The sequence below is a fragment of the Fusarium falciforme genome, chromosome 5, assembly GCF_026873545.1.
Source record: "Fusarium falciforme chromosome 5, complete sequence".
Taxonomy (NCBI): Eukaryota; Fungi; Ascomycota; class Sordariomycetes; order Hypocreales; family Nectriaceae; genus Fusarium; species Fusarium falciforme.
Genome location: NC_070548.1, coordinates 3781416 through 3792785, shown reverse-complemented (window position 1 = coordinate 3792785; position 11370 = coordinate 3781416). Strand labels below are relative to the sequence as shown.

The 11370-nt window shown below is 48.9% G+C and overlaps 6 protein-coding genes across 6 annotated transcripts; 4 read left to right on the top strand and 2 right to left on the bottom strand.

Annotated features, from left to right (window-relative positions):
• Positions 1-168: 168 nt before the first annotated feature.
• Positions 169-588, top strand: NCS54_00741200 (Hypothetical protein; the record flags this gene model as incomplete). The annotated part of the gene is made up of 1 exon (XM_053152841.1): positions 169-588. The coding sequence occupies one exon, from the start codon at positions 169-171 to the stop codon at positions 586-588; it is 420 nt and encodes a 139-aa protein (XP_053008816.1).
• A 2103-nt stretch (positions 589-2691) lies between these two features.
• Positions 2692-3727, top strand: NCS54_00741100 (Hypothetical protein; the record flags this gene model as incomplete). The annotated part of the gene is made up of 3 exons (XM_053152840.1): positions 2692-2736; positions 2794-2881; positions 2943-3727. The coding sequence occupies 3 exons, from the start codon at positions 2692-2694 to the stop codon at positions 3725-3727; spliced, it is 918 nt and encodes a 305-aa protein (XP_053008815.1).
• A 400-nt stretch (positions 3728-4127) lies between these two features.
• On the top strand, positions 4128-5123 carry NCS54_00741000 (Hypothetical protein; the record flags this gene model as incomplete). The annotated part of the gene is made up of 1 exon (XM_053152839.1): positions 4128-5123. The coding sequence occupies one exon, from the start codon at positions 4128-4130 to the stop codon at positions 5121-5123; it is 996 nt and encodes a 331-aa protein (XP_053008814.1).
• A 599-nt stretch (positions 5124-5722) lies between these two features.
• NCS54_00740900 (Hypothetical protein) lies at positions 5723-6220 on the bottom strand (the record flags this gene model as incomplete). The annotated part of the gene is made up of 2 exons (XM_053152838.1): positions 5723-6058; positions 6152-6220. The coding sequence occupies 2 exons, from the start codon at positions 6218-6220 to the stop codon at positions 5723-5725; spliced, it is 405 nt and encodes a 134-aa protein (XP_053008813.1).
• A 1627-nt stretch (positions 6221-7847) lies between these two features.
• NCS54_00740800 (Hypothetical protein) lies at positions 7848-8331 on the top strand (the record flags this gene model as incomplete). The annotated part of the gene is made up of 4 exons (XM_053152837.1): positions 7848-7949; positions 8011-8072; positions 8126-8197; positions 8253-8331. 4 exons carry the CDS (start codon positions 7848-7850, stop codon positions 8329-8331), a joined length of 315 nt encoding a protein of 104 aa, XP_053008812.1.
• Positions 8332-8905: 574 nt separating this feature from the next.
• On the bottom strand, positions 8906-9758 carry NCS54_00740700 (Peptidase S1 domain-containing protein; the record flags this gene model as incomplete). The annotated part of the gene is made up of 3 exons (XM_053152836.1): positions 8906-9212; positions 9262-9461; positions 9513-9758. 3 exons carry the CDS (start codon positions 9756-9758, stop codon positions 8906-8908), a joined length of 753 nt encoding a protein of 250 aa, XP_053008811.1.
• Positions 9759-11370: the final 1612 nt, after the last annotated feature.

Here is an 11370-nt window from a genome sequence, read left to right as displayed (position 1 = left end):
CCTCTACATTCGCTCTACATCATCCACGGGCTCGTTCTCCCACTTGCTACCACCATCAACTGAAGCTCCATCAACAACCACATCTTCATCAGCAACAACAATAACAAAACAACCGCATCCACCACCCCAAGAACACCGACACTCCCAAAGCGCCTCACAATAATCACCATGCATTTCACCACACTCGTCGCCGCCATCGCTGCCCTCACCTCCACTGCGACAGCAAGTTTCCTCCCCCCCGACGCCATGGAGATGCTCAAGCGCACAATGGTCCCCAACCACGTCTCAGCCAAGGTCGTCGCCGTCAACGGTTTCGGCAAGGACCAAACCAAGAAGACCGTTCTCGTACCCCTCGGACGTCTCACACACGTCAGACGGAGTCAAATCACCGAGCTTAGGCTCGAAGGTGTCGACCACGTTGCAGAAGCACCCAAGCCTGCCGACGACAACATCGTGTGTCAACGATATCTCAACCAGTACGCTTCCAAGACTGGTAGTGAGAGATTTACGAAGAAGGAGCCTGCTCATGTCTCTACAAACCCTGTCGACTTTGGCTGGATTCTGTGCTACGTCACCAACGATCAGTAGGGCCTCGGGTAACGATTTGATATGAATGACAGGTTTTTGGAGTCGGAAATAATTAGATCTACTTTACATGTCTTTGGAGCAAGCCTCTTAGAATAGCGATATATGCCTAATGAACACGCAAGTAACTACTTTTAAACGCCTTCTATCATGTGTTCTTGGAAATCTTGAAGTTCCCTTGAATCGCAACCTCTCCTCCACAGAGCATGACAGCACTCGGCGCAAAGAATCCACCACAAAGTAAGACGGGCGCTTGGTATATATCTAGTCCCTCCCCCCTTAGAATGTGACGCGAGTAGTCAATCAAAACTACAGTAGCTGGCTGGGCAAAGGAAGCTGGCAACACCATCATCAGCCAAAAGATAGCAAGGGCAGAACCCACGTCAATGAGCCTTAGTACCGAAGTAGCAACCGGCGCAATGACACAGAGAATGGTTCCACCAAAGACACCTTGCACGATGGAGAAAATGGCGATAACCGCAAACGACCTAGAGGGGAACCAAATGACCAGACAACGGAGCGCAGCCGGGATGTTAGCGGCGATGGCCATGTTCAATCGTCCCGCCATATCGAGAGCCTGTCCTTTAGAAACGGAATTGACAATTGACGGCACCAACACATCAGCAGAGACACGCGCATTAAGAAGGAGCGTGTATTCCACACCGATACTTTCTAGAGCTGTGCGAGCTGTGTTGGCAAAGATCAAGCCTCCAAATCCTGAACGGCATGTTGCGATACTCTAGAACTGAACGTCAGTTGATGAGCGCTGCTGATCAGATCATCCACCGACTTGGGCTAGACCGAGGCGCTCCTCAAACCAAAGCGGTAAAATTGGCTGAGAATGTACCTGAGTCTTTACGAGTTGCTAGTCAGTATTCGGACTCGTATTCTGCAGTGGTCGTTTACCGTGTACGCACCGGACCGAGACCTAACTCTAGGTTAGCCGATCCGCAACTCAGACATTCGAGGTTTCGGCCTACCCAAGCCATACAAAGTCCCTGGAAGAAAAGAAACGCGCCAAATGTTCTACTGATCCCAGTAAGGCATCAACCCAAGCAGACAGCCACGACGCCTGCGGTCATGGGCAGGTGGATGCCAAAGGTTTTGTTGAGGTAGTTGACAAAGGGGACTCGATCCAAGGAAAGGCAACCGAGAGACCGCCAACATATGTATAGTGTAGGTACGTGGCGCCTTCCAAGTAGTCATGAGCGATGGAGTAGGATACGTAGACGCCATACGTCGTGTTCATACCTGTTTAGGGTGAGTGTCGTCGACTTGGCTTGGGCTTGGGGATTATCCTACCCCATGTGACAATGTTGATGGCAAACACGCATCTCACAATGACCCAGCCATGCCGGGAGTCTTCCTCCTCGTCGTCTGTTGAGACGTGCAGAGACTCGACAGCCGAGGGTTGCTCGGGTGGTGCTTGGTTAGTGGACTGAGCCTCCGCCCATTGGAAAAGACTCTTGAGAGCTGAGTCATGTTCCAAGTACTGCAGGTAGAACAGCTCGATTTCATTCACGTTTCGCAAATGAATGGGCTGCAAGAACTCGGTGAAAGATTTTTCATTTCTACTTTTTCCCGGGATATAAAGAAGCAAATATTAAGCTCAAATAATCTTTAGAAGTTTAAACTTATATCCGAGAGCTTTAACAATTGAATGCGAGTGTGGATGTTTGGACTGACAGAGTCGACAATGTCCCCCGGTATACCTAAGCTCAAAGTTGCATGCTTGATAGTAGGTACCTCAGGTTATTACGCAGAAGCTACCTCGTTGAAATGGGTTTCAAGGCACAATATTAACAGTTTTCACCTTTATCCGAGCTCTATTCACAGGATCCTTGATCAAGGTGACGCGTTCTCACCATGATTCAATTTTAGGCATCATCAACCTCCCCTGAATCTCACCATCCCAGGTTGTCAGAAGCCAAGCCTAAATTGGCTTAGTTTTGTCAGCAGTCTGCATCCGATCAAATTCCCCGATTCAAGCAAAGCGCGTCAGCACCCTTTAAAACATGCAGCAGCATTCACTCAACTATCACCATATCCTCCCTCTTTTCCAGCAAGAGGACACATTATTCCCCAAGACAGTAGCTGTAGCCAGACATGGCTTCATTTCAGACTTTTCGACTTGTGCCGATGCGCGAAGAGGTATGTACGAACCCTGGCACGGCTCCACTCTCACGGAGGCTAACCATGTCCGTTCAGGTCCTTGGCGAGAAGGATGAATGGGCGGGTCTGAGCGATGCGAAAGAGAGAAGAAAGCGGCAGAATAGGATCAATAAGAGAGCAGCTCGTAAGTGCTACAACTGACATTTTCTTTCTTAGTGCCCGTTACTGACAGTTGGTGCATCTAGGGCGGCGCCAGCGACTCACCGAAGCAAAAGAGCACGAAGACCATTTTGAGCCAGGAAACAGCAGCGGACCTTGCAAAGTGGCTGTAGATACAGTTACCGCTCCATCGGCGACTGATGTTTACTTTCCTATCACACCAGACTCTCGACTTCTCCATGTCATCTCGTTCAACGTCTCCCGCGCCATCCTAACAAACTACTTCATATTATCCACTATCCCCCTAGAAACCACGAGGTTCTGCTCCATATGCCGTGTTTTCACCTTGCCTGCCCCAGAAACAGGTGTTGAGATTACTCTACCGGTGTCCTTGATGCCGACACATCTCCAAGAGCAAGTACCGCATCCTGGCTGGGTGGATCTCTTCCCTTCCCCAAAACTACGGGATAACCTGATCCTTGCGCTTCAAGAGTATGATATCGATGAGGATGCTTTCATGTTGGATTTAGTTGGAGAAGCCTTCGAGAGCCTTTGTCTAACCAGTGACGAGGTTGAAGAGCAATCCGCCGTGGTTGACCCCAAGGGCAGTGACACTGAGCGTCAACCAGCCCCAGTTGCAATAACAATGGGCGAAGGTGATACTATTGCAACTGAAAACTTGGCAAATTCTTGGATCGGAGAGTCTGGTATCATATCTTGGTCAGATCCTTGGGAGATTTCCGGTTGGGAAGTTACCGAGTCATTTGCAAAGAAATGGGGGTTTCTCTTAATAGGATGTGAAGACGTCGTCAACGCGGCAAACGAGTGGAGAGAGACCAGAGGCGAGAACCCTTTAAATGTCAAGATTTAGCGTATGGTGTGCATAATAGAGAGAGTAATCCTTAATTTCTCCAAGTATCGACTCCTCGACCAAACCATGGGCGATTTGTAACCGCTGTCATCTTGCTCTCTGGGACCTGCTCTCCATCATGCTTTCTCTGGGTACATGGTGCCTGTGGGTGGTTAACCGTAAGAGGTAATAGTAGCTGACACCTATCATGAACCATGTTCAAAATCGTCAGTCGAGCATAACTCCGTCAAGTCCGACAACGTTGCGTCATAATGGACATCTCACCTCGTAAAGTGAACATATATAAGCACCATTGAGAACCTTGTAAAGATATTTTGCTTCATATCCAATTCAGACTCACTCGTTTTCTCGTCACCCAGCCCCGAAAACAACCCCATTTTGATCATTTCCAAGCGCAAGCATGACATCGACAGCCTCCAGATACGCAGCTGCACACCTCAAACCCAACGGCCCTGGCGATGCACGACCTACCGCCCTGCAAATTGTCAAAGATGAGAAGAGAGAAAACGCCCTAAATGGCAAGGTAGTCCTCATCACCGGCTGCTCATCCGGACTTGGTATCGAAACGGCACGGGCTATGAAGACCACGGGTGCAACCATCTTCGTCACGGCCCGCAACCTAGAAAAGGCGAGAACTGCGCTAGGTGAAGTTCTTGACCATGTTCAATTTCACCTGCTTCAACTTGATCTGGAGTCTTTCGAGAGTGTCCGGGCCTGTGTCGCCGAGGTCAAAGCCAAAACCAACAAGCTCAACATTCTGATTGAGAATGCCGGAATACGTCACGTTCCCGAGGGAAGAACCGAAGACGGTTTCGAACTCCATTGGGGTACCAACCATCTCTCGCACTTTCTTTTGTTCGAACTCTTGAGGCCCATGCTCTTGGAATCCTCAACCCCCGACTTCCAGTCACGCGTTGTCATTGTATCGTCGACTGCGCATAGAAACGCCCCCATGGACTTTAGCGATCTCAACTGGGAGAAGCGAAAATACGAGCCTTCTCTGGCATACGGACAGAGTAAGCTAGCAAATGTTTACACAGCTAGCGAGATCGAGCGGCGCTACGGGGCACAGGGTCTGCACGCCTGGAGTGTGCACCCCGGAGGCATCAGAACAGGTCTCCAGAAGCCCAATCTACACGATGCTCTGACCTTCTTCAAATCCGGGGTTATGGCTACACTCAGGTCAATGATGAGCCCGGAGCAGGGTGCGTCCACGTCGGTCTGGGCGGCCGTTAGCCGGGAGCTTGAAGGTCGAGGGGGAAAGTACCTGGAACGGAACCGCATTAGTGAGCCGAGGAAAGGTGAGAGTGTGATTGAGGCTGGCCATGCCGAGTGGGCGTACGATGGGGAGAAGGCCAAGAAGTTGTACGAAGTTTCTCTCGCATCGGTGCAATAGCTGGCACCTTTTATGAGTGTCTAAGTCTTATACGTTTTTTTTTTAGTACGGGTGCTAGTTTGTAAGGTTGTTTTGGCATGTAGATATGTTTGGAGAGTTATATCGCAGCTTATATTAATCGTAAGGCTCTGATGAAGTCCCTGGTCCGGCTCGACACCTCGTTTGGCTGGTAACATGATAACTGCGTATCGAAAGTACGAACTTGACAATATTCAGCAACTCTTCACACATGTTCGCCTCTCTGTGGCCTTTTTCCATTGAAGCCTCCATGTGGTGGCTCATTGAACCTCTTGAATCTAGCCATGTATAACCCGTCTAGAAACCTACACAATAGGTAGGTTCTTACGCTCCGACAGTCCTTCAACCCCAACTGTCAATAAGTTGGGATTCCCGTCCAACTGCTTGCTGAAAGACTCTCCCTTAAGTTCGTTTGCATCCCTTCGGTGGCGCCGGATTCCCTCATGCTCTCAGTGCAGACTGCGCCAGGGTGAACAATCGAGACGTGTAGCTCCTCCGGCTTGAAGGCTCGGGCAAATTGTGAGGCATCAAGCGCCATATTAGTTATTGCACATCTTTTAGCCGGCAAGAGCTTATACCTTTCATCCGCCTGCTCCCTGTCCTTCCTGCTTATAGAGACATTCCGTGAAATCCAAGTTGGTGCAAAAATTCAGGTCAAAGTCCTTCAGAATGTTATCTCTGCCGATCTCAACCAGAGGTTTGATAACGCCGACAGCGGCGGCGTTCAAGACGAGCACGTCCACGACAATCCCGCCATCTCGTAGGCGGTCCCAGAAAGATGCGGACGACTCCAAGTCGGAGACATCACACACGCGCCCTTCGGTAACCGTGGGCGACCCGACGAAGGTTGCCTCTCTCACGAGCTCGACAACCGCTGAATCAAGCTTCTCGGGGCGTCGGCCTAGAATGATGACTCTCTTGGCCGAGGCAGCAACGAAGGCTTTGGCTGTGGCGAGTCCAATGCCGTCACTGCCTCCCGTGATGAGGATGGTTCTCCCTTCTTAGCTCACTTCTGGGTGTTTAGGGGAGATCTCCGGGTAGGGCTCCTTGTGGCATTTGGTAAGACCAGTGAAGACCATGTTGGTATATCGTAGTCCTGATGAATAAATGAGGCTAAGACAAAGATACTCTTGGGGGAATGTTTGTTGATGTTGATACCTATATCATATGGCTGGCCTTCTTTTATAACTCGCAGTGCCTCTTCCATAGCCTTCAGATGATGTTCGCTCAGCCTCGCACTGTTGTAGAGTTGATGTCACGCAATACGTCTTCAACTCTCATCATTTCCCTATTTAGACGCCTTAATTTGTCATCGGCGGCCTTATCTTCAAGCTCAAGGGTCTAAGTCCGCTTCTTGCAACCTCTCTTTGCCACTAATCTCCATTCATAGGATGGAGGGGTGGTAAACTCAGGTACTCCCAACATTGAACCCCGCAGTGGTTGAGAAGAGGGCTGGTATAGCACGTTCCGGAGATATCGGCTTTTTACAGCTCTCGCTCTCGCTCTCGCAGCCAAGATAAAATGACGTTAGGTTTTAATATGGACATTTGTGAAACTCTGTTCTTTGTTATTTTTGGGCAAGCTCCTTCGGAGAAGTAGTTAAGGATGTCCAATTCTCCGCAACATTTGTGAAGCCTGAACCATCGATGCAGAACACGCAAAAGACTGCTGCTGACCTTGGACCTCATCTCCTCTCAGTCCCCGGTTCTCAGGCTGCTGAGTTTAGCTCTTCAATGAATTAGGACAAGCTTGAATATCTACATTGTATAGAGGAGCTGAGGTCCCTAGCAGGACTTCAGGCTAGCTTGCTAGAAGACCCAGGCAACTTGAGCCACCGTGGATAACTGAAAGAGAACAAAATACCTATCTATTTCTCAACAACCAAATTCTGAAGCCAACCAGACCATACCCTGTAGGGTGACGCCCTCAAACCAGCCCCCTCACTGTCGGGGTCTTCCAAGGACCCGAGTCTGATGAAGAGACCCGCTTTTTGAAGTATCAAGGTTTCCTCAGTTCATGCTTGCGGAGTTTGACGTTGCCCTCCGCAAAGTCCTCATAACGTTAGCTGACAAATGCCCATTGTGTGTTGATGTAACTACGGTAAGTACATTTAGATGCAGCCCAGGCATTCATCAGACGTCTCCAAAAGAGGCCATTGTTGCTGTTGTTGTTGTTATGGATGAAAACTCCAAAGAGCCCATGAGCCAGTAGCCTCACCATATTGATCACAACAATGAAGGTTACAATACTTGCTGTAACGGGTCCAACTGGCTCCGTCATCGTCGACGGTCTCCTCAGCTCCATTGAGCCGAGATATGTATGTCTATGGATACGAAGCCTATGGCAGCAGGCATAAGAAGTCAAAATAACGAGGTTACGGTGTTTTGGAGGGGAATATCGACGACGAAATATCGCCGCTTTTGGATGGCAGTTCAGGCTCCCAGGCAAGGCTCAGGTGGCTCACCCTAAACTCAGGTGGCCGTGAGACACCCTGATCTGATCGCCGATAAGCTTTCCCCACACAGACAACAGCTGAGGAGTCGAGGCAGGGATCTTTTGTTCCGACGTCTTACCCCTGTCATAAGCACATCATCACCTTCCACATTCGATGACGTCCGAAAGATAGTCCAACGTTTAAATGCTACTTAAATAGACATCATATCACGCCTGCTTCTGAAAGCTTCAAGTCGAGGCTAGTAAATACAAATGCATCTTTTCTCCATCTATTACATAGTGCCCGTCACTATCGCGGCTTGTGCCTCCCTTCTTCTAGTCCCAGCAGCTTTGTCTATGATGGCCGACCGAAAGGTAAAAGGATTCCACACAAGCAGAAATCTGATCTTGAGGGTTTGCTAATAAAATTTTCAAGTCAATCACTTATACATTTGAGCTGATGGACGATTACAAACAATCCAATGATACGGTGACCAAGTAGGATATGCGATATTTGTGACATTTAATAGTCAGGCTAATTCTCAATCTAGCATCGTCAAGGAAGACACGGGCGCAGAGCATTGGAAGAGCACTCGCACCATGATCCCTACATGCTATCCCCCGTAGGTGCCAGAATTTCCAGTATCAAGAGGCAGTGCTGACACGGTTTTGTTTTAGACCTATGACCCTCCAGGCCATCGAGAAGCTGAAGGAAATCAAAGGTGTGGTTGTGGAAGATCTGCCAGAGGAGTTGTGAAAAGATTCAAATAATGCGACAACTTGGTCGGTGAGTATCAGGAATAGCTTCGGTAAATAGGAGTGTATCAGCAGTATCGTCGTAGTTGGAAACATCACTCGTTTTGTCAACATACTTGTTTAATATTACTCGTTGTCTTTATATAATTTGATGTCCCGAGATTCATAAAATAGTGGACAAGATTGACTTGAAGATGCCTGATCAATTAACCTTTCTGATATTCCTTTTCATTTACCAGGGGTCAGCTTAGTGGAAGCGAACTGGAGAATGGTGTCTCTTATACTGTTAGGTGAGTTCGAGATATGGAAGAAGGCTTGCACAACCCTTTTTCAGGTATACTATCGCGACACCGATAATCATGGTACTCGAGAAGAAATTCTGTCACTAACAAGTTTATTGAGAATCTAGTCGCTCGAGTTGCCACTTCGTGGCCAACCAGACTTGCATCTTGACTATCAACCAAACTCTCAAACACTCTCAGCATTCCTACTCCATCCTCCGTCACCATCTCGACTACAATCTCTGACAAGCAAAGTACCTAGGCCAAAATGTGTAAATCACTCGAGCGAGGAATTTACAGCTGGCCATCAATGTAAGAGCGGAGGGTGCCAACGCGGGCGTAGACACCAGAGTAGTTGGGCTGAGCACAACCCTCACCCCAAGAAACAATGCCAATGACAGTGTTGGAAGTGTCGACGATGGGACCACCGCTGTCGCCCTGGCAAGAGTCCTTACCACCCTCAGCAAGGCCAGCGCAGAACATGTTGGTGGTAATGGCAGAAGTGCCATACTGGGATCGGCAAGTGGTGCGAGAGACAATAGGGATAGTAACCTTCCTCAAAGCGACGGGGGAGCTAGAAGAGCCCTGAGAAGTGACACCCCTATATTCCAAGTTAGTCCTGAACCGAGCACATACTTAGATCTACTCACCAGCCTGCAACTGTGGCATCAGAGCCGGCAGCAGGGTCGGAGCCCGACGCAGCCAGGCGACCATACGAGATGGTGGAGCTAGTGGAGATGGGAGTCGACAGCTTCAAGATGGAAACATCGTTGTTCAAGGTCGAGCTACTGAAGCTAGGATGGATCCTGATGGAAGAAACGGAAGAGGTAACACCACCCGAGTTGCGGTTCTGTCAATAGTAAGTACATGCGTTGGATTCTTCATGTCTCAAAGAACATACCAGACTTCCAGCGCGGACCTGGAACGCGCTAGCAGAGCGACCAGAAGTGCAGTGGGCAGCCGTCATGACGGTGTTGGCGTTGAGGAGGGTACCTCCGCACCAAGGGCCGCCATTGTAAGAGATGCTGACGATGAAGGGAAAGTCACCAGCGCTGGCGGCCGTTCCGCCGACGATCATGGGTCGGTCTTGAGGCCGAGCGGCAACAAGAGGCGCAACAAGTGCGACGATGGCAGCGAACTTGACCATGGTGAAGAGCAGGCAGAGAATTCCAAGAGTAGAGAGTTGAAGATTGAAGAGAGATTGTTGGAGTTGAGAGACTGTTAGAATGGTGATTGTTCATGCTTTTATATGTGAAGATGAACCTCTTGATGGTTCGTCTCAACTATGTCCAGTTCCATACCTGCCTCTCTGGTTGTGATTCCGCGATAAGCTTGCTTGGTGATATCTTGAGGGTATGCAAATAGGTGTACCTGCCTTTCTGGTACTGAACTCCGTTTCTCCGTCGTCTAGTTCGGCAGTTGGAAAAAGCATCTTAACCTTGTAATCCTCCCGCGCGAGTGATCGGCATAGATGGCGCTCAGCAGCAAGGGTCAATATCCCGATGAGGCAAGTCGATAACTTGGTCGACCATTAAGAATGTGGAGATGCGCGGAGGATCGAGTGATCCGGCAATGATTAGGAACAGGATATTGATAAGAAAAGTGCAGGAAAAGAGGAAAAATATCACTCCTGGGTGTATTTCCCACTTGCTATTTCGCTGTCTTCGACAATGTATCAAACATGTTACCTTTGCAGAGAATCTCGGGAACAAGATGAACCCGGACGGCCTATCGCCAAGAGCAAGGCACTTCTGCACTGCTACTCTAGGCGGGGTGCATTACTTTAATCCGGTCATGCGCCTTGGCCCAATATTCTGAAACTGGCAACCAGGCGGGATCTTTTGTAACTTGCACCACGCAATACCAACCCGGAGATAACGAACGCATGAGGCCGCATAGTATAGACCTCTTTGACCCTGTGAGATCTTTAAATCGCTCACGCCGAGATCAAAATGCAGACTATACAGAACATCTACCTTCCAAAGATAGCAGCCAGCGCCGTCTTATCTTTTTACCCCATGACCGAACACGATGTTCTCCTCGAACGATGCGGTGAGTTCTCTGCTTCTAATTGGAAGTGCGGAGCTTATAGCTCAGGCGCTAATTTTACAGACGAATGTTCTAAACAGGTTCTACGCGAGATTCAATCTGGAAGGTAGACTTAGTCCTATGCACGATAAACTCAAGTCTATCAAGGTTGCTTTACGAGTTATGCATAATTCTAGCGTTGGGCGAGTGTGATAGGGTAGGATGCCTGAGCTGTGTCTTGGAGGTGCCGTTTGAGACTGTTGATCCAGGCAAAAGGATAGATACGTATTTGACTCAATTATTACTGCTAGAGATCTAACCATGGGTGTTTATGGGCGAACGCCCGAATCTGGGTCGGGAGCAAATAAGATTGTGACGATATAGAAGAGAAAACCTTTTGGCTTGCTATGCTGCTAATGTATCAATACCAGTGTATTTTGCTAGTGTGGCTGGTGGTCTCTTGTCGTCATCGCAGAAAAGAACAAAAAGGAATAAGAATAAATATGAAGCCGAAGGCTGGACTCTAACTTGGTATTCTTCAGGAAGTGGCGGCGTTGGTCGGATCCTCTTCGTTGCAAAAGCCAGCAGTACGTAACTTGCAAAAGAAAGCAATCAACATCGTTACCGCTGAGCTAAGTGGCCCGGAGAATGAGCTCGTCAAGGTTCTCAACGGTCACGAGGTTGTCATCTCTACTATCTATGGGCCTTACGTCTTGGATGAGATCTCTCTT